Source organism: Bactrocera oleae, chromosome 3 (genome assembly GCF_042242935.1).
Source record: "Bactrocera oleae isolate idBacOlea1 chromosome 3, idBacOlea1, whole genome shotgun sequence".
Classification (NCBI taxonomy): Eukaryota; Metazoa; Arthropoda; class Insecta; order Diptera; family Tephritidae; genus Bactrocera; species Bactrocera oleae.
This window is the reverse complement of record NC_091537.1, coordinates 10,005,048-10,028,372: the sequence shown is the minus strand read 5'-3', so window position 1 is coordinate 10,028,372 and position 23,325 is coordinate 10,005,048. Positions and strand designations below refer to the sequence as shown.

The window sequence follows — 23,325 nt, the reverse complement described above, 5'->3', positions numbered from 1 at the left end:
TTTTCACTATATTTTTTGAAAATATATATTACATATTTATATGGTTGTGGTTTAATATACCACTGATATTGCAAAGCAATAATTCCAACATATTGAAATTTTACTTACGCTGCGGCACAATAATTGAATATAAATAATGTTAATTTTTGTACTATTGACGATAATTACTTATTTAATGTGCGCCTAAGAAAATATTATATTATATAATATTAAAAGCACTAAGCAAATGCTTTGTTATATGTATGCCGACTATTTGTGGTAGTTAATGCTTGTGCGAATATGTCATAGAAATGCGGAAAGATTATAAAGAGAAAAGAAAATGAAATGAAATACGCAAAAATATTTGGTTTTTTTTTGTTATTGTTACTGGTGGTGCAGTTGTGAAGAAAATAAAGTGTTATTTTGTTGCTGACTTTGTTAAACTGTTAAGTGCAAGTGGTTTCGATGAACAAGATGCCGAAGCTGTGAAAACAAATTAAAGCTGTAAAAAATGCGAATAAATTTGAAATGGATTGGTCGCTGCTTTTGTTTAACTATAATAGCAACAAAAACTAATTACGTATAATGGAAGAAAGTGAAGCATATAAGAAATGTCTAATGAGATGAATTTGCTGAAAGTTTTACCAAAGATGTTTCGGTGGAAGGAACTACAAGCACAAACAGAACATTTCTTTGTATAAATAATTTGTTGTCTGTGACGTACTGTTATCGACTTACAAATTTTTGTTAGAATAACACCACTCTCGTGCTAGTTGAAAATAGTTGATGAGTATTTGATTAAATTATATACTAAAATTGCCTTATTTTTTAAAAAGCTTAAAATTATTGATAAAGCTTAGGAAACACCTAAATGAAGATCACTTTAATAAATGTCAAAAATATCGGCCTTTTCATACTTATTCTTTGCAACTCGAAAAAAGTATAATTCACTGCAAAATATGTCATCATGCCTATACTATATTAGTATATTGTATATAAGCATTTGTGCGCAGAGAACAAGATAAGTGATGGCAAATCCCAAATCCTACCGTAAACGCGCCAACGTTTTGTTGTTTTTGCGCACGGTTGACGTTTATGCACAGTTGCAAGAGCGACCAAGTCCTACCAGGTAGCGCTGCTGTTGCTGCTGTCTATAACAGGAAGACCGCGCGTATAGGTGTTTAGTATAAAAGCAACGAATAGCTGCAAAAGGAATCAGGAGAAAACACAACGGAAATTAGAACACAACTTAAATTTAAACACAGACTAACAAACTAATAGATTAACTAAACCGAACGTACTGCTTTAGTGTAAATTCAAGCGGCAAGCTGATCACAGCACACGCACTGCGCTTAAAACAAAGAGCAAAATGGATACGAAAAAATCAAACAACATACTAAATACCAGCGATGAACTGTATATAACTGCGCAATCGAGTCCAACGCGTGATGCTAGCCCCTGCCGCTTGTCGTGGTTTCTTGTGAGAAACGATCCACTTTATGTGACTGAATATGGCACCTATCGTTTAGTACATGGCATGGACTTGATAGATCCCGACTATGCCAATGCCTATACGGGTAATATTTTAAGCTATAATGTTGGTACAGCAACACTAACCGGCAGAATGTTGGCCGTCGCTGATGCGGTAAATCTTGTGCAACGTGCTCTACACGATTGGCTGAGGGAAGATCGTAAGAAATATCCAATATTTAAATCGAATATATTCGTACAATACCGACCAGCGCCAAATCGTTTGGTGCATAGAATATTACATGAGGAGGAGGCGGTGCCTATGTCGTCAACTGAAACTCCACACGTTAGCGATATGGATATATTTGTACGCGACGGCGATAGGTTGTGTCAGGCAAAGATATTGTCACGTAATCATAACGTCGACGATTTAATAAATGATTTGACTAGGCTGACTAGCAACATATCCGAAAAAATCGCAGCCGGTTTCGCATCGGTAAGTGAAAGAAATAAAGCAGAAGTTTCGTATTTATTTAAATTTTTTTCAATTGTTTACAGATTAATCTCGATTTGGACGCTACTACCCGACCCAAAGACAATCCATGGTTGCTAATACAGTTTAGCGTTAGTATACGTGATAGCATCTATTCAATTGTACGCTATAATGATACAATCGGTTGGGAATATAACGCCTATCCAGGCTTACAAACATATCTACTTGTTGGCAAAACACTTTTCCAAGCTTTAATTATACATAAATCACACAGTCACAGAGCTGTGAAATCAGCATTAGATATCATAATGAATTCGTGTATCGTGTCGATGTACCCGCATTATAACGATCACGAGTATCGCAATGCGGATATAGAGAAGGTATGTGCTAATTTGAAGTGGGAAAGCTTTGAAGAACTGCGCGCACAAATCACTAAAGAATTAAAAAGAGCTGACGAGCCAACAATATGAAGCTTGAGTTTGTCAAGTGAAAGGAGCAAGAAGGATAGAGAGAGTGAGGCAGGTAGAGACAGAGAGGCATATAGAAAGAGAGAGAGAGAGGGAGGGAGCTAGACGGCAGTAGTAGACTTCAAAACGTCACATATTTGATATTACATATATTTTATATATATAAATATTCATGATTATTTTTTTTAATCTCTACCCCTTAACCACATTTGTACCTTAGCGCTTGAAAACACGATTCGTAATATTTTAGTTTGAACTCGCTAGTATTTGTAGCAATATTTCCACAAATATGCCAACCGCTAACGCTGATTCGGCTAACGCTGCTAATTAGGTAACTACTTTCACTTTTACCTATGCGCATTCGCATTTCTTGCATTTACATATGTACACTCGTAACTGACTTAACTAATCCTTTCCTGTTTTTTGCTAATGCTTGCTCCTCTCTGCTCTTTTATACCTTTAGTATGAGCAATCAGACACATATATAAAAGGCTGTGTACAAAGCATTGAGATCCACGAGGATGACATTATAAATTGTGAACAAGTAAATGAACTTATTACAATGGAGGCGCAGGCAATCAATAAAATTATCAATCAGATCGACCAAACCGAAAGACAGGCGGATCATATAATGTGAAAATTAAAAGCAATAAACAGAAAAAAACAACGTGAAGCAATGCAGTCGTAATTATGTAAACGTTATGTCCATTGCTTTCTTTTAAAAATTTGTATTGTGTTTCTTTATCACTACTTAAAAAGTATTATTATGTTACCTGCATTCTATTTAAATTATATTATATTACATGTTAATACACGCATATTGTACATGTTTTATCTAATTGCAATTTGAGTAAAATTTTTTTCAAAAATATTATGTTTCTATTAATACGGGTACCGTGGTAGCCGTGAGTGTTGAATGCATACATAGCAAGCAATTGTTGGGTGGTGGATTAAGCCGAAATAAAAATTGCATAAGAAAGTAAAATCTCAACTCATGCTACTCATATATTTTTCTGTGTTCACTTCTTATCTAATTCACTAATGATACCTATAAATTAGATTTTTTGAGAGACGTTTTTATTTTATTTTATTTTTCAAACCTTTACTTCCACGAGACTAATTATTTAGCGCAACAGTTTTTAGTAACAATCTACTGAAAGATTACCGCTCTTTACGAATTTCAAATAGTATGTGAAGTAAGTACTTAGATATGAATTTTGTAAGATTATAGTCAGGCCTGGTAAATTGACTCAACCAATTTCCAATTAGACGAAAACAAGCTACCAGACCCACAGAGCGACATTTCGAAGTCCGACAGAGAGAGAGCGGAGAGGTTTTGTATTTTGCCAGCTTTTTTTCGTAGAATAGATAGCTCAGAAAATTAAATATTAAGATATTATTATAACTTATTGTTCTCGAATGTCAATTCTGGTTCCATGCTGATCAGAATAGGTTGAACTTAAATCACATATGTATATCGAATACGAGATATGGCCTTAAACCATATATATTGTATATATATATATATATATAAATGATCAGCATTATGAGCTGCGTTGATTCAACTATGTCCGTTTGTCTGTCCGCCTGTCTGTATATATATGAACTACTTGTAGTCCTTCAGTTTTTGAGCTATCGATATGAAGTCTTGCACCGATCTTTTTCAGCAAAAAGCTGTTCATTTGTTGAAATGCCCGATATCGGACCACTTTGGCATATAGCTTCCAGACAAACTGAACAATCGGAATCGAGTGCTGGCACTGCAAGATTTTTCAGACGAGTTGAAGTCAAAACTTATTCAATCTGTCCACATCTTACTCAGGTCATTATATGACCAATCTAATGATTCAGTCCCAAACTTGGTAATTGCTACTCAACATTAAAAATGTCGACAACTTACAGTCGTATCGAAAATTTAAAAAAATTATATATTTTCTTGATGAAACACACTTCACTATTTGATTACCTATTTTGACTTATTTTTTATATTAATTTCTGCTTTTTCACACTTTCAAAATGTAAGATTTGAAACTGGTTTTTCATAATTTTCCATAAAAAATGTTTACCAACATAAATAACATAAAAATATTTTTAAAATCGCTCACTTGCGCACTTTTCATCTCTATTTTAGATGCTTTTCGCGTACTTACCAATTCGAAATTCATCACTATCGATCCGAAATATGATTACGGCGACAAAGGTCTGCTCTCGCCTTCCGGTCAACAGATTCGGCTTTGCGGTGGCACATATGAAACACGAAAGAATAACGAAAATTGTGAATGTCCCAAAGAGACGGCGCAAATGACTAAAACTGAGAAGAATCAAAATAAATTTCTACAACCCGGACAAGAGCAAATAAGGCAGGAGAAGCGCGCAAAAAGTCCAAAGTCTAAGCCAAGTCAAATATCATTTGTTTGCGAAAATGGACGCATCTATCGTATACTGCAGCATGGCTGTCATGAAGCAGGCGATAAAGCCAAAAGATCACCGAAATATCGTGTTGTATATCCAGGTGGAGAGAAACTGGAAGAAACGAAAAAATTACCGAAGAAAGAAAGGCAGAAAAAGTCGGAAAAGGTTAAGACGCCAGATAGGTCGCGAGAATCCTCCAAAGAACGTACGCAATTAAAACATGAATTGGAGAGGGCGCCAGTGCAAGAGACCGTAACACCACCGCCAATGACACCGCCGCGCAGATGCGCTGAGAAATCGGTGGGTACGAGTGATGCGCCCAGCGCGACCGCACAACAACAAACTGTGCTGGACATGATCAGCTGGAATCCGCTAAAGTATTTTGACATTAACTGTGCTGGCGCATCAAAGGCAAAGCAACCAGAAGTAGAGCCCTGCAAAGAAAAATCGCCATGTCCATTAAGCATATTTCCATTTCCCAGCATACGAAAGACGGAAAAGCCCGTAGAAACGCCAGCTGCAGAGGCCGAGCCGATTTATGCAGTGAAAGAGGAACCATTACCTTGCCATGAAAAAGAAATGGAACGGCAGACAGAACCACCGCCTGCACCACCAAAGGCGCCAGATATTAGCAAAGAGATTATCGCACAGCAATGCAATCGCATATACAATTTGGAACTACAAGTTAATGAACTACGCCGCGAACTCGGTCACATGAAGACAGAAATTATACCGCCCGATGAAATGATGCGTTGTACAGCGCTCGCCGCAAAACTACGCGAACTCTCTACATTACTCGCAGATCTGAAGACACAGCATACGGAGGCGATAGCCGCCGTTTTGTTGGCACAAAAGCAAGCTGTGACACCAAAGAAACTTGAGTGCACAGCCGTTACACAAACGCCACGGCCACCCACACCGCCACCGCAACGACCATGCCCAGAAATGAAAGCAGAGACAGTGCAAACCTACAATCATGCCGAAAATAAACTCTCACAAACCAATGCCACTTTCGGTTGGCGGCCTTTCATAGACGAAGCAACTCAGAGTTCACCACCATCCACTGTGCCGGTAACATCTAAAAACACTTCAAGCGTGCCGGTTAGCAGTCATGCCAGCTCGGCAGCTAGTACTGGTCTGCCCTGCCGACATGGCACCGGCGAGCTACCGTTGAAAGAGTCACCCAGCTTTTGTCCCTACTGTCAATGCAGCGAATACCCACGTTGTACTTACATCGAACGCAATCTCTATGGCGAGATCATAAGAATCCTGCAACAACACGCACCCTGCGAGGTGTTGCTGTCGGTGCTGTTACAACCGAACAATATATACCATGTAAATATTTCGTTGACCAGCAGCGGTGTGCCCTTGGGTTGTATCTACGCCACGGAACGAGCTATCAACGAGGCCGTCGAGGCAAATGTCTTTAATCGCTTTCTCACCTTCTTCATAGTGGACGCGCGCATTTCGGTGCAACAGAAGGCTAAAATTCTGGCGCACACATTTGAGTTTTTCAAAAATTAATGTTATACACACATATACTATATATAATGTTATTCATTGTGGAGGCGTTAGATTTACGGGCAAATGTGCAATCCGTTACTCGTTTAAAAATTCTGTGAAAATTGTTGTAATATACTTGTGTATATATTTCTGTATTAATCTGCGTACGTGTGTAGCGTTTCGGTGATCGATTATATATTTTCGAAACACCGACATACTTATAAAATTTAAGGCAAACACAACAGCTTTTAGTTCCATTAAGTGGATCGTCGTCACGGCACAGTCTTTAACTGTAAACTGTTCTCCCAATGTGTCCAATAGTTTTCCAATGCAAAAGCTTTTCCAATAGCAGCTTCATTTGGAAACCGCAATGCTGAGTAATTGCACTCATTTTTAGTGTGTTGTGAGTACGCAAACGTCAGTGGTACCGTAAGAGATATTGATCTTTGACGAAGCGTCGTTAAAGCAGTGTTGTGAGCGATGAATGATGGTTGGGCCACGCTGGTAATGCTGCAAATGAATGTAAGTAATTATGATTGTTTTTCAATATAAATAATATTTTCTATAACATCTTGTCAACAACCCTATAGACATATGTATGTGTTAAATGGCGACGAAAGAACCGAGATAAAAGAACCAGTCCATGACTTTGTTGATTTGGACTTCAAAATAATTTATAAGCTTAATTGTGATTTCTTTAATGAACTTTTCCTAACATTTTAAAAAGGAACTGCTGTGTAGAACTCTAATATTAAAGATCATTTCAAAAATAAGGGCTTTTTGAAAAACAATTTTTAATTTTTCTTTAAATAATCTAGCACTAAGCAGCAATTTGGTAATAAAATTGCAAAACTTAAAGCTTTTAGATACAAACAAAAACTGATAAATATAATATATCAATTCATACAAGCTCTAACTCCAGCTTATTCCAACCAATTCTACAAACAGACGAATGCGTTTCGAAGAAATGCCGAAAGTATATAATCAAAAGGTAGGACGAACTCTTATCTTATACATATTTCACACTTAATCTCGGGCTTATTAGTTAGTTACTTACGAAAAATCACTGCATTGCTATGATTTATGCATTCCAACAACAACTATTCACCGTGTGTGCCTTAATCTGCTAGCGGCGCTCTACATTCGCTGCCACTCCTCTCTCCGCAGACATTTTCCTACATCTCTTTACACTAATCTCTTCACCATTTAACTGCTCCTCTTTCCATTTTCATTTCCATTTCCATAGAGCTACACATCATATTTTTCGCTAACTTTCTGCCATCTATCATTTTCGCCGCTTTCGCATCTAATGCACACCCTGTAGGGAAATGGTGGTTCAACTGCGCTAAGAATTTTTACTTACACATAGGAGTATTTAGCGCGGGTTAGTGTGTGACGAAAGCGAGAATAATTGTAACAACGCTCTTGCCACTATACTGCCGTAGCCTCTCCAAAAAGCGAGTAAGAAATTTTGTTTGTAACCAAAACTTCCATTTAAGAGATTTTAATATTCTAGCTACTAGTTCCAAACATTATAGAGTAATGTTTTTTAAGTCAAATTATTCCTACTGGGTACAATAACTGCATATGTATGGCCGTCGAAATGCCACATGCAATTGATGGAGTGTCAGTTCCGATCGATGGGTTCGTTTTATTGCTGAAAAAGTGCCTACCTAAGCGTACACTTATCACGCAGTGGTCACAACTGGCCGAACATTTCGGGTTTTCCCGCTTATCCATGGGTTTTCCTGGCCAACTGTTCGCACATATACACACAATTGTCTTGCGTTGTCTTGTTTTGCTATTAAGGCTGAGACAGCAAATTTGCTATTGACAAATGGCCTTGTAAATAATAGTTCAACTGCACTAAATCCCTGTTCGGTTACCTACTTAGTTTAGTTGTCATACATATGTACATACATACATACTTACATACTTTGGAAATATGAGACATATCTGCAGAGCAGTTGGACATTTCGTAAGTTCTTTTCTTAGTTTGCTGAAATTTTGGAGCTATGTTAGTAGAACCCTATTAGTCTCACTAGCCGAATTCTTAGTAAACGCCTATTTCAAAGAGCCTGAGGATACTGAAAGGCACACTCTATTGTGACAAGCTTTAGTTTTTTCTGTTTGATGGCTATTCGTATTCATATTCTTAAAGAAAATGTAAAAAATTGGATGTAAGTTACTTGCTTGCTTTCACTGACTTTCTTGCTCTCTTTAAAATTACACTAGCGCCTAATATTATCAGTTAAATAAAGCAAAAGTGCAAAGGGTGAGAACACCAAGAGTAAGAGTACATAATATATGTTTATGTAAATTGGCGTAAGAGCTCTAAAGGAAAATGTTACCTTCAATTTTTCGAAATTACTATTGGTTTGGCAATTAAGTAGTTGCGGATTTTTGTTTTTTTTTAAATCAAAGACAATTTTTTCATGGAACTCAAAAACTTTATTCTGTAATGTATTGCCCATTTTGATCTATGATCTTTTGCCATCTTTCAGGCAGCATCATAATCCCACGTTCGTAAAACTTCTGGTTTTTATTAGCAAAAAACTGAATCAGGTACGATTTGACATCATATTCCTTATGTCTTATATATACATATCCAAACAGACACACCTGCATTCACATAAGTACACAGCAATATCGATATAGTTGTTGGTAGACCCCACTTAACAACTGGACGGCAACTTAACAACAACGGGAAAAAATTGGTAAATCAGTAATAAATTATAGAAATTTGATTAAAATGCATTACGATAAAAATATTTCAAGCCATCACTGTATAAGCACTACCAAATTTCTTTTATAAATATTTCATATAAATCAAAATTGAATTTTTTTAGGGAACAAAACATTTATGATGACACCACAATGTTCTATTCTTATTAGCACAAAATTTTTCATATGTGAGTTAGAGAGAAAGTTAATTTTTCATAATATTTTTATTTTTATAAATACAATCATTTAAAGCCAATCTTGTTTTCTTGTGTTCATGTGCTCTGAGAATATTTAAGTTGAGTACATAGCGTAGTACGAAACAAGCAAATTCGAGAAAGCAATGTTATGTGCTCAATCAGCTGTTTTTGTGAGTTCAATAACAAGGGTTTGCTACTCTAACAAATCCAATAAGACTCTTTCATGGATCGACAGGTCTTTTGCTGGTCAAGTACTCCACTTGGAAGGCATAACAACTCAGATTACACTGGACATGGTTTTAAGAATGAAATCAGCTGTTTCGTTTCGTAAAATTTTTTTTTATATTAATAACTTAAAATTTCTTGATCACTTACTGTTATTTGCTGGTGTTCAAATCAAATTTTTGTGAAAATAGTTCGAAAACACTGGCAATATTTTTTTTACTCTATTGGACATTCGTCTCTGTCTGAAGCGAATATGAAATAGCGTTATTACTTTGTATTCGACAAACGTGCATCGGTTTTTGAAGGAATTTTTTGCTTAAAATGCTTGCTTTATGGGAGGATACTATATACTTGGATTTTGGCTGTGCAAGAAAAACGCTCAATTTTTGCAATGCTATACAGAATTTTTTATTTTTCTGAAGCCAAGATATCTATTATGGATTTATTTTCTTTTCTCATTAGCATAAGTAAGTAAGTCCCATATATCAGCACGTACTACACCAAATTGAGCCAAATTTGGTACATAGCATTTTCTTACCAACCTATACATACTTGTATAACTGTTTGGAAATGATATCTCCATATCGGACTTCAACCTCGTCTTCTTCTCGTATGACATGATTTTAAACTACACTGCACTCTTTCCCTTAAAAAATGATAAATCAAACATCATTGCATATATGGAAATAAAATGTTGCATAAATCGAAATTTTAAGGTGTGGCAATTCTCATTTAAAAGTGGTCGGATTGAGATTCTTCTCAACTATCAAAATACTGTGTTGGACAACCATCATGCCTATGAATGGTTTTATACCGAAAATATCAATCGATTTGTGAGATATAAGAATGAAATGAAAAGAAAATTTTCTCCAGCTAATAAATGTTGTATGTGTTTAATTGGTTTGTAAGACCAAGGGATGACGAGCTATACAATATTGTTTACCTATGATGGGGGACTACAATTGATAGAAACCATCATCAAGTGAGAAATATTTTACACGTTATGCCTCCATCGTTGGAGACTTTAATTTCCACATCGTCATTTGGCTCTTCATCAAGGGAATCAGGATCCAGTGTTGCGTCTATGACAACATAACCAACCTCCCTAATTTCTCTAAAGTATATATATGTATGTTTTGAAATATGGATCATATCGGTTCAGCATATATATGTAACGGATGAGATCCGGCTCTTACCCCCACATACCTCATTAATACATAATTTATAATGATTTTTGCTGCTAATAAGCTGTTTTATGATATTAGGCATACATAGGTTAGTATATGAGATATTTTAGTGGCATAAGTGAACCTATTATTTTTAGCTATAGTACATATAAACGCTCCTTGCTTATTTTAAATAATATACTCGAATTTCAATGAAATTTTATTTTCAACGAGTTCTCCAACATTTCAAAGCCTGCTCGCCAAACATACTGGTCCAAATTTACTTATAGATACACTATATAATCACACTCAAATATAGCAATAGCTTGGGTTTAAGAATAATATTGAATATGCAAATCTGCTGTTGTATGCATAAAATTTCCAATTCAAGCAAAAACACGCAAACACATACAATCTGAACAGTTCAATATTCATATGTGATTTGGCCAATTTACTATTTTGACTAGTTTTGCGCCATAAACATGGGTTCATTAGCAATTCCAACGAAATTCTGCACATGCTCGTGCCCAACTGACTAGCCTGGTTAACTGTCTAACAGTCTAACAATACATATACATATGTACTCAGCTACTTTTCTACTTATTTCCCAGCATTGAGCGGCGTTTTACAGCAGCACGCACACAAACACACGCAATCACACATAAATGCTTGAATGTAATGCACACATCATTTTAAGAGCCTCCAACTGACAATCGTTGATGCAAATCTTGTAGCGTTGTTGTTGTTGCTGATGCGCTTTGGTTGCCATCAACGAAATGCAAAATCATCAAAATTAGCGAATCACTGCAAAATGCAATAGAAAAAGCCGACACGAAATGCAAACGGCTCGACTTCGGTCAGCGCACATTAGCAAATAACAACAAAGCAATTGAAGTGGAATGAAGCGCGCAAGAAGCGTAAGCGTAATGTCAGCTGATATGCAGCAGATATAATGCAACGCGAGCGATTTTGGCCTATGTTGCAGAGCCTCACACGGGTATGTATGTATGGCGTTACTTTTATTGTTTGGCGGCAAGCGTTGACGATTAGCTGAAATGCAGCGCCGGAATAATACAGGTATGCATATATTAACTCATATATTTATACATGTATGAGTATGTAATATGTGTGTGTCATTTAGTATGTGTATTTGCTATGCTAAGCGCATTGTTGCATTGATTTTTGGTAAAATGGTATGATGACGACTGTTCTCGCCAAACGGCTTACAAATACAAATTTATGAATCGTATTGCTGACTTTTTTTTACTATCACGACACACATTAGGGGCTAAGGCAACACAACAAACCATTTGATGCTGTTTCAGTAGACATTGACGCCGTAATGTCTGTAGTTGCAAGCAATCACAGCAAAACTCGATAACAACAATTAAGTGTAGAGTTATTTATACTTATCGCATTTAAAAAAAAAATATCATCGGTTGGTTTAGCTAGAAGGATATACTGGTCCGATCTGAACAATGTCTTGAGATACCTTGGACAATATTATGCCGCATTTCAAGAAGATATCTTATCAAATGAATAAGCTTTCCATACAAACACTTCATTCCGATCGTTCAGTTTGTATGGCAACTATATGCAATAGTGGTCCGATATGGGCGGTACCGACAAATGAGCAGCTTTTTGAGAAGAGAAGGACCCGTGCAAAATTTTAGATTGATATCTCAAAAACTGAAGGACTGTGCGCGTATATACAGACAGACAGATGGACATGATTAAATCGACTCAGCTCCTCATACTGATTATTTATTTACATATTTTACTGCGTCTCCTATGTTTTCTTCTAGGTGTTACAAACTTCGTGGCAAACTGTGCATTGTATTATATATAAATAATGAAAATGGTCTAATTTTAAAAAGTCTAGTGAAAAGAAATCAATTTTTTTTTGCATTAAATTGTTTTGTTCACTAACTTGTTGCCCTGTTGAAGACATTTTCATAATGTCGCTCTCATACTTGTAGAAATCTTCATCTCTATCGGCAAATAACTACAACAGTTGATTTTCACAAGCTTTCCTTGAGATGAATTTTTCACCAGTAAATTTATTCGCCATAAAGCGGAACAGGCAGTAATCACTTATTGTCAGTTACTGACTATAAAGTGGATGCAAAAAAAAACTACCAACAAGCTCCCGGAACTTCTGGTGAGTCAGTATCGATGTGTGTTGGCCTGTTGAAACATAATCCCTCTCTTATTGGCGAAATCAGTTCGCTTCTTCGAAATTGCTTGCTTTAGACTGTCGAATTGTTGACAGTACAGGTACGATTTGAGAGTTTGTCCGTAAAGGAGGCACTCATAGTAGATGATTATCTGCTAATAACACCAAACGCATAGCAAAACCTTCCTGACCATTAATATTGCCATAGCCACCGTTTGCGCCGGCTCACCGCGATTCGACCACGACCGTTTTCGCTTGACGTTGTTGCAAGGAGCCACTTTACATCACCAGTAACCATCCGCTTCAGAAATGCCCTGATTTTGCTTCGATTCGGCTTAAATTAGATTTTCATCACCAGCTTTGATTTTTTTATTCCAAAAAATTGTCCTAGACGGCAATAGTACAGTTATAGCGCTCTTTCGACACAATTTTTGTAACAGCATTTAATTTTTGCTTTGAAATAGGCATAAATCTCGACGTTTACTCTTCATTCTCGCCAAATTTCTTTCTAGCGAACATTCTTCTGAGATCTGAGGGCAATAAAAAGTCACTGGTAGCCAGGTTAGGAATATGCGGTTCTTCCTCTTTCATTGAGTTAAATTTTCCGAGATTTCGACCTTCAAACGGTCCACAACATTCAGTGTTTTCTTTTTCAAATCCTAAAATATAGATATTATAACTTTGACAAGCAAGTGTCCACGCTTTAGCTTGGCTTTATGCAAAAATCTGGGTTTATTACAGTTGAGCAGCTTTGTTTTTAGTCGACTGTGAGCTCTACTCACAAAGAGCTTTCAAAGAGCTAATCTACGAATGATATGCCGAGGCTCTATATATTTATTTTTAGTGTCAGTTATAACAATAAACTTCATTGTGAAAGCTGTGAAATTTATACACGTGACTTTTCTGTTTCCGCGTTTTTTTGGATTGACTTTTAACGGAAACTAATAACGTTTGTCTATTGGGTGAATACCTACAACTACACTTATCCATACATATATTTACGCTGTGTTAGTTACATAAATGAGCGTAACAACGTAGTCCACAGCACGTCGCTTAAAATTCATACGCGAAAATGCAAATGATCTGATTTTCCCACAGCATCGCCCAAACCGCACCATGTGTAAGCCAACAGTTTTATGAGTCAATTTCCCCATTGAGATCTGACCACTAACAATTCATCCAACATCGTGGCTGTTGCAATGGTCGATGCGTTCATCCGATGAACAGCTACTCTAGGCTAAGTAATTGGATGTATGCTGATTATTTTTGGGTATAGGTTGTGCTTTGTTATTTGTGCAGACCTTAACATTTTGCGTGCGCATTCGCTAATGAGTTGATTAGTTGGCAGCGGGTTACTACGAAAGCCAAATTAATTAATTAACCATGGCATGTTCCTGAAAATTATAGATGACATTGGATTTACTCGCAAGTTTATAACATTAAAGCTGTTTCATTCAACCAGCGTCACCTAGAAAAAGTTCAATAGAAACTTTGCTATTCCTTTCTAATAAGAATCTCGCCAAAGTCTCAAAATAACGTATTCTTCGTAGCTAATAAAAAGAAAATTTATTATATTTAATACTGATATATATAAAAGCATATAATAATAAAATTCATATTGATCTTAATGCACTAATATTGCACAATATAACCGGCTCAATGGTAATGACGAAAATATACAACAATATTGTCTAAAATATTAATGGTGCTAAATTAAATAATTGGTTATAGTACTGCAAATGGTCAATAATATTGACTTAATTATAATATTGCACAGTAATAGTATTAATTCAAAAATATTGTACAATAAATTTATGCTATAATGCACATTAATAGTGTAATATTAGTCAATGAATTTATGAGTAGAGACAATAGAGCTCCTTGTGTGTGTATTTGATATATGTACATATGTATGTACACACATATGTATTATGATATTGCTCGTACTACCAGAGGACGCTTAAAAATGGTACAAAAACATATATTCAATACTATATACATATATATATAACTATACTAATCGTACATTCAGAAACATTGTTTAGAGATAATAATATTGACATGGAAATTATCAATAATATTGACGTAAAAGTGCAATAATGTCACCAATACAGCCAATAATATTGACGGAATAACAATATTGGTATACATAATTGTAGTCTATTGGCGAGTATAGCAACAAAAATATTGGCATAATGCCAACACCGAGTGTATATAAATATAATATATGGACATACAATGTATGTCCATACATATAGGTATTGGATGAAAATATTAGCAAATATAATGATGTTAATGCTGATATTTTCACTCATTTTGACTTGTGAAAATATTGACACAATAGTATTGCGCAATATTTTTATACAATAATATTGCGTAATAATTATATACAACAATATTGAAATTATTACATTCGCGCTCTTATGTAAGCCATCCAAAAATAACTGTATTAAAAAAAAAATTGAGCGGAAAATCACTCAAATGACCGCAATTTTATGTGAAAGACTCGCATAGTTGAACAAAATCAAATCCTAGAGTTGCATGCATACATACCTATATACATATATGTATATACATGTGGTGCAACTTCATATGTACATACCTATGTGCACATGCGATTAAATTGCGGCAAAAATGCAAATGCCTGAGCTGCCACAAAAATGGTTTGTTCAGCACAACTTCTATAAAAAGGAGACACAACCATGTCAGCGTCAGCAACAGCATCATCACATATGTATGTATGTATTTATGTATATATATATCGACTACATGCAATGCTTCATGCACTGTGTTGCATAGCTGATGTTGCAGCTGTTGGTTGCAATGGCAATTTCCACCGTTACTGCAACGCTCGTGTGTCATGTCGTTGTTGCATGCACCGTCTGTGATTTTGTCCTGTTCATGGCAGAGTGGTGGTGGTTGTCGTACTCGATCTTCAGCGCCATCAATGCAAATAGCAACGAAAATCCGAATATAAATATTGCGTACATTTCAAGCTGGTGCCTTCGCTTTACTTTTTGCCACATGACAAAAATGCTTTATTTCCAATTTCGGTCGCTTAGCGACTTCTACTTTATCTTCATTCCACAATCTCTTTGCCTCCATTTGCTCATGCACACATAACGAGCCAGTTGGCTTGTAGAGTTAACGATGAGCCGCTGTTGTCGCTGCTGCTGCTGCTGCTTTATTAAAAGCTTTCCATTGATGGTTCCCTTTCCTCATGCACAAATGCATGTATGTACATATTTGATTTCATTTTGTTGTTGTTTCAATTTCATTTTGTAAGTTTTTATTTGTTAAACTCCTTCATTGCCTGTTTGCCCCACTGCAGTTAATCCGTCTACTCAATCAACCGCGCCTGCGTTGAACCGCCGGATGTTCGTGTGTGAAAAGTCGCCGATATTAACTACAGTTGTGTGGTTGAACGCAATTAAATGCAAATATGTTGCGGCGCTAAGTGCAGGGAAAATGTAATTAATGTATTAAAAGGTGGCAACGTTCTACAAAAAAAAAAAAAATAATAATGAAATGCAAGCAAATAACGCAAATATAAATTCATTACTTAACTTTCAAGGAAATGCAAATTTTGGGTGTAATCGAAGTAATTTAGGCAGATAGAGGCTGGACTAAGTTCTGGATCAATTTCATTAATATTTAATGCTAAACCATATCCTGACCAAACAAACATGTCAACTTAATTTCATTAAAATGTCACATATGAAACGATATATGCGGCATAAAGTTAACTGGAATGTCAGAAAATTTATATAAGTTATATTGTGCCTAAAGAAGATCTGAGCTGCTTGCATTTACTTAAACTAAAATATGCTCGGGAGCATGATTCCACGCAGTTTTAGTAAGTTAATTCAAAATTAGACCGATATACTGAATTTTATAATATTTAAATGTTTAAGAAATACCAATATTTATGATATACCTATAGTGACTGGAGTAATTCGTGGTTCGATTACATTCATTTTCACCAACAACTATATCCAGGAGTAAACGCTCACTTCATTCTGATAATAGGTATATCTTACATATTGACGAAAATATGCAGTATAATATTAACCGGAAGTTTGACAATACTTATATTAGGTATTGTGGTTTGGTATATAGAAAAAGTATTCACTCGATTCTGCAAACGAACAGACTGACGTCCGAAATCTAAACCGCCTTGTTATACTGATCACTTTGATACGTATAACACTACAAATCTCGCTTAGTTTTAAAGATTTGCAGATATTTTTGGTACCGTTAAGAAAAAAGTGAGAAAGAGAGGGTGAAATTCGACCGAAGTAACAAAGATCTTTATATTTGGTATGTGAAATTTATTACTTGTCGATCCAAACAGGGTTAGAAACTCAAAATAATAATCCTTAGCCAGATAAAATCCAAGTCGATTTCGGTAACGTAGAACCGACTGTTGTGTAAATTTAGAACCGGCAGTTGTTGCATACCAAAAAATTAGCAGAAACTATGGACCGAGAATATGATCAGAGTTACCACCTATGAAGTGCAATTATTGTCGTACTGCTAATATCTATATCTTTGTTGATACCTCAGAGATCGACCGTTAAGAAGCTTATGGCACACGACATTACATTCAGCGCGATGTTAGTGTGGTTGTCGTACGATTTTGCTAAGTAAACGGTACGCAATGAGTATTACCTATCAAAATCTGATATTTTTGTCTTGAACAGTTTGTAACACCCATAACGGAGAACCTATGAACTATGTATATATAAATGATAAGCGTGATGAGCTGAGACGATTAAGCCATGACCGTCTATTTGTCTGTCTGTATGTATGCAAACTAGTTTCTCAATTTTTGAAATATCGATATGAAATTTTGTCCACATCTTTTTCTTACCAAATGGCTGTTCATTTGCCGATACCGCTAATATTGGACCACTATATCATATAGCTGTCATACAAACTGAACGATCGGAATCTAGTGCTTGTATAGAAACATTTTTTTCAAATGAGATATCTTCACTAAATTTAGCATAAATCGGCGCCCCAATCTCCGAGCACATTGTTGAAATCGAATAAAAATAGCATATAGCTGCCATACCAACTGACAGATCAATATCAAGCTCTTGTGAATGGTATTCTAGCTTCGAAGAAACTGAACTTAACGGTTTTTCTGGTTTCAAGTACTCTCGCTTATGGAAGAAAAAGCCTGCATAACCAACCTTCCTTGAAAACCAAATAGCACATGTACCAAATTTACTAAGAAAGCTCGAGCTTTTAGCAAATTATGCATTGCATTGAGAGCCAAAATTCAATTGGCCTCTTTATGCTGATAATTTTTATATATATTATATATAATATATGTATAACTCTATCTATCACATATACAATAGATTAAGTGGTTTCAAACAACCGTTAGATTTTAAAGTTTATGCAACTCAATACAACAATGAAAAATACACAACTCAAGAAAGTGCAATTTATTAAATAAAGTTAAATAAGCAGAACATACCTCAAGCGTCGTAAACTAAAAATATATAAAGCATGCGAGCACATTCGATAAATTGTAAAGTGAATAAAAAGCACAAAAAAAATAGCAACAGCAAAAAAGTAAAGGTATATGTGGTGTTCATTCACCATTTTACCTATCATGCATGCAGCTGCAACATGCAATTTTTATTACCAATTTTCCAACAGCACCATAAACCATACAATGTGAGCTGCCACCGCTACAAGCACACATAAACGATTACCATTTTCATTTCTGCACCCGCTTCGTGCATTCAAAAACTCACGCACACACATATTTAGCAAGCACACAGCCCCTTCACTGTTTGTATGTGTGTGTGTGTGTGTGCAAGTATTTACATAAGTTTAATGCGCCCTACTGACTGCAATGATTGGGTCATTTATTGTTTGCTGCAATTCAATAGCGGATTTCGGTGGTTTTGCTTTATCCGCTGCAGCTCTGCGCTCTTGCATTCTTGACGCGTGCGTCACTGGCATCGCCAGCCACCCGCCTCCAGCCACCCACCACCTTTTGCTCGTTCACTCATTTCATTTTTTCCCCTCCCTCTTTCTCTTGGCTTCAGCGTGCACCATTTGCCATAAAATATGCATTCAATGGCCGCCACCCTCGTGCGTTGGGCATGACATTTGCACATTTTAATCCGCCACTGCAATTCCGTTTTATATTTGCGCTGCATTGAAGTGGCATGCATACCGGCACCCCGCCTGGCCTTTGCTGTTCCTATATATCACTCTATTTATTTATTTGTTTTCATTTTTCCTTTCATTCGAATATTTTAAATTTATTTTTGACTTTGCTCTGCTTGCGGGTTGACCATTAAATGTGCGAATTTATTTTGGTAATACATTTTTAATGCTGCGTGCATTAATTTTCCCACCGCTGGCCTGTGACAACTATCTGTGGCGCAACTGTAATTATTGGTGCACGTATGAACGCGGCCATATGCATGCGTATAATATGTGTCTATGAGTGTATTTGTGCATAAGAGAGGTAAATGTGCGCGCTGCGGTATTGTCGGTGGTCGCTAGCAAACAGTTGAATTAATGTTCATCATACGCCATGTGGTCACCGTACAGATAGTGGGTGCGCGGTCACAGTGTTTAACGGCCACTAATAATATCTATTATTGCATAAAATTATATAAGCTCTAACAAAAATAAATCTTTTATTTTTACAATACATGGCTATAGTAATCTTCGATTTTTTCCTCGTTGTATAAGTGTGCTCGGGTTACGCTATATGGCATAAAAAGGATAAGACTTCGTACTAAAAAAGCCGCTCAAAGAGTTTTGTGATTACTTGGCTCAGTACTGCTTTACACACATCATAGATGGATACAAGTAAAGAAGAAATACACCATATTTTACATTTTATTTGTCAATAAAGGCAAAAATTGCTGCAAATGTGAATAACACTTATGTTCCTGTTGCTGTAACAGCCAATCACGAGCAATTTTGGTTTCGTGGTTTCGTGGTTTCCGTTCCGATAATTTTAGTGGCAAAGATGAACTCCTTTCTGGAAGACCAATTGCCATAAATATCGATAAAATATTGAAAGTCCTCAAGTATGGTCGTCATATAAGCACTGTTTCGGTAGCTATCGGAAATCATAGCCTTACTTTAGGCAATAATCTGTGCAGATATCTTATTAAATGAAAGAGATTTCCAGACAAAAACTTGATTTTGATTCGTCGGCTTGTATTGCAGCTATATGATATAGTAATCCGATCTGAACAATTTCCTCGTAGAATGAACCGATGCCTTGAGCACAAATGCATGCCAAATTTCTGTAAGATATCTTATCAAATGAAAAAGTGTTCCATACATGCACTTCATTTCGATCGTTCAGTTTGTATGGCAGCTATATACTATACTGGTTCGAACTGAATAATTTCTTTGAAGATTATGGCAATGACTATTATAATAGTCTATGTCAAATTTCGTGAATATATCTTGTAGAATTAAGGCGTTTTCTACACAAGCACTTCATTTCGATCGTTCAGTTTGCCTGGCAGCTATATGCTATAGTGGTCCAATATCGGTGATTCACACAAATGAGCAGATTCTTGGTGAGAAAAGTACGTGTGAAAAATTTCAGATCGATATCTCATAAAACGAGGGACTAGTTGGCATACATACAGATAGAAGGACAGAAAAACGGACATGGCTGAATCAACTCAGCTTGTTACGCTGATTATTTTTATTTTACTTTACTTTATAGGCCATGCAACGTTTCCTTTTGGGTGTTGCAAATATGGCGGCAGACTTAATAGGGGATATATTTGGGTATAAAAAAAAGTCTTTCAGAAAGAGCTGGGCCTTTTTTAAACATTCCTGTTTACAAGTTATAGTTGTTATCGAATGAGGTCTGCAAATCTTCTATATTGCTCATAGCGGCTCTATATAATATATTTTAGCATAGAAAATTAACCAGACTTTTGTTAGGTTATTCAACGAAAAAATTGCAGCAGTAACCTGAAAGGTGTAATTAATTATATCATAGCCTTCAAAACTAGCCCTCTACTATCTAAAAAAAAATTGTTTAATTATTTTGAAAGTGGTTCATAGCCATATATTTGGAACTATTTTACTGTACAACACTTGGCTGGATATTATACAAAACTAATTTCCTTCAAGAGATTGAGTTATAACTAAATAATTAATCTCCGGTATATAAGTATAATAAATATATAACAATATATATTGTAATATAAACAAATATAGTTAAAAACATATGCCCGAGAATTTCGAAATTTAGCAAACTGACAGAACTATTTTTTTTTATAATATTTAGGTTCCTAAAAAATGTCAAATTTGAATATCGTCCACATTTTCCTCTCATTTCAATGCTGTACGAATATATAATTCTCCGGTCAGGTTCATAAAACAAACGATATGAATGGTCAAAACCGGGTTTATAATTTTGAATAATAGAAGATATAATTTTTTTTTTACCTATGACTTAATCTCGCGAGAAAAATATTTTTGATAGAACACCCAGAAAAATATCGTTTTTACCGTACATTTTTATTTTTAAACTAGTTACCTTTAGAACTACATACCAACTGGTGCAGCTTAATTCGTTTTGGACGAAAAACCCTCACTTCTATTTTTTCACCATAAATCTTGTCAGCCAATAATTGCTACCTTGATTAATTTTGTTAATTTATTTCATATTATTAGTATATACAAATTTCTACTTTATTTTATTAATTCTTTTTAGTAAATTTGTATGCAGTTTATTTTACGCACGGAAAGTCAACGACGGATAAGAAAAGTCAAATATTTGCTGTCAATTTGATGAAGAGCACCAGCCATCCTTAAACTTATGTGGTGTTGACTTTCATCGGCAATTTTTGCTTATAAAATTTCATAATAGTACATTATAATATTTATAACTTTGCTTATATATTTTTATTTTTTTTTGACATAGTTTTCTCAATAGTATAATAGTGTAATCAAGAAATATTATAATAAATAAAATAATCGCGAATTATTATTATTTGGCAGCTCTGCATTTAGTATTTGTAAAAATATTTATGTAAGTATGTACATGTGTCTACTTTAGCACAGAGTGAAAATTGAAACATGCTTCAATTGTTGTTATGCATTGACGAAAGCTAAAGTAAGGCAAGAATACAATTGATACTGTTTATTTTTCGTCGGCTCATTAAGAGCGTACCGTCATCGGCTTTTCTCTCACTCGTTTGCTACTACAAGCAATTTTGCTTTTATTTTTAATCTACATTTTTAGTCTATTTTTAATTTTGGTTGGAACATATTTTTGCTGATACTTTGCCTACACTCGTAATACCTCTAATATACAAACAAGTTGATTTTGTTGTTTTTTTTTTCCAGAAAATTGTTACCTGTGGTAAGGCCAGTGCTCGCACAAGGGCTTTTGTTAATAGCTTATGTTTGTATATATTATATTATACATTTGTGGATATACTGAGGAATATTAAAAAGTTGGGGAAATTATTCGTTAACCTATTACATACTCGTACATTACCACTTTACCAATATTAATGCTTTAGCTAAAGGTGAGTGGCTGCTTCCCCTTACATACATACATATGTGCGCTTAATAAAGTATTTATACCAAAAAAAAAAAAAATATCGTAATGTATTGTATAATATTTTAATAAATAATACAATCGTTAATGCTTTATTTATTAATAAATATAATATTATAAACTTATTTTGTTACTTTTATTTAAAATAATATATAGGTATAATAATATATTATCATTTAATTTTTTGCAAATTTTATTCTATTCTAAATTTATATGTAAAATTTGTATCCTCAAGGAAAACATTATTAAAAAAAAAAACAATTATTTCATAGAAAATTTTCTATGGTACATATTATTTTATACTCTGCAATCCTCTTTAAATACTATACTCGTATACTAATAAAAAACACAATTGACCGTTGTTTTTTTTTTACACTTAGGAACAACATGGCAGTTGAAACGTAGCTTTGCTCTTAGACTGCTGCACACAGCTGCCGAAGTCTCTAGTACGAATGGCATCGCCCACGATCAGCAGCAGATGCTTACTATAGTCATTATACGTGCCTGTTAATGTAATGCGCCATAAAAAAGTTAAAATTTTTTATTATTTTTTAATTAAATTCTTTTATTATTAATTTTTTCAAATTTAATAATATGTTTAAATTAAATAATTTTTTAATTACCATTTTTAATTTCCTTATTTCTTAGAATAATCATATAGTACTAAAGTATTAACAAACAACGTGTGTCTTAAATTACCACACAGGTATTCCCTGGATATTATAAATCACTGCAAACACTTGTGGAAGACGCCTGCTGAATGACTGATGGCAATTTAATGATTCTGAAGGCCTAGTACTTTTATTTTTAATCTATTTTATAATTAATATCACATGTTACAATTTTTATATTCATAAATTTTTTTATTATTAAATATTACATGATATTTGTACTTTGATCGACTACAAAATAAATTTATGAAATTATAAGTAA

The 23,325-nt window shown here is 35.0% G+C and overlaps 2 protein-coding genes and 3 long non-coding RNA genes across 43 annotated transcripts in view; 3 read left to right on the top strand and 2 right to left on the bottom strand.

The window, feature by feature from the left end:
* Positions 1 to 6,479, top strand: part of LOC106624941 (uncharacterized) — a 13,588-nt gene extending 7,109 nt beyond the window's left edge. The window contains exon 3 of the mRNA XM_014244732.3: positions 4,541 to 6,479. Coding sequence (XP_014100207.3) covers positions 4,541 to 6,345 — 1,805 coding nt within the window. The 3' untranslated portion in view covers positions 6,346 to 6,479. The remainder of the gene's footprint in view (positions 1 to 4,540) is intronic.
* The window catches only part of LOC138856386 (uncharacterized), a 14,852-nt gene extending 6,454 nt beyond the window's left edge, over positions 1 to 8,398 (bottom strand). For 3 of the 35 annotated variants that reach the window (XR_011395633.1, XR_011395648.1, XR_011395649.1), the window contains exon 1: positions 718 to 733. This is a non-coding gene — a long non-coding RNA (uncharacterized lncRNA). The other 32 variants (XR_011395631.1, XR_011395645.1, XR_011395641.1 and 29 more) reach the window with 27 other exon arrangements.
* Positions 1,164 to 3,278, top strand: Elba3 (Early boundary activity 3). Its single transcript, XM_036370255.2, is given in 3 exon segments — positions 1,164 to 1,945; positions 2,008 to 2,322; positions 2,873 to 3,278. Coding segments are annotated over 3 exon segments (1,137 nt in total). The 5' UTR covers positions 1,164 to 1,348; the 3' UTR covers positions 3,098 to 3,278.
* Positions 6,756 to 23,325, top strand: LOC118680750 (uncharacterized). 5 transcript variants are annotated; one of them, XR_011395652.1, is made up of 4 exons: positions 6,756 to 6,846; positions 11,248 to 11,713; positions 22,773 to 22,904; positions 23,041 to 23,325. It is a non-coding gene; the product is annotated as an uncharacterized lncRNA (long non-coding RNA). The 5 variants fall into 5 exon arrangements; XR_004976356.2 differs by lacking the exons at positions 6,756 to 6,846; positions 11,248 to 11,713 and adding an exon at positions 21,847 to 22,191; XR_011395651.1 differs by lacking the exons at positions 6,756 to 6,846; positions 11,248 to 11,713 and adding an exon at positions 22,198 to 22,360 and having other exon boundaries at positions 23,099 to 23,325.
* Positions 22,644 to 23,133, bottom strand: LOC138856388 (uncharacterized). The gene is made up of 2 exons (XR_011395653.1): positions 23,016 to 23,133; positions 22,644 to 22,896 (listed from the first exon to the last, which is right to left on the bottom strand). It is a non-coding gene; the product is annotated as an uncharacterized lncRNA (long non-coding RNA).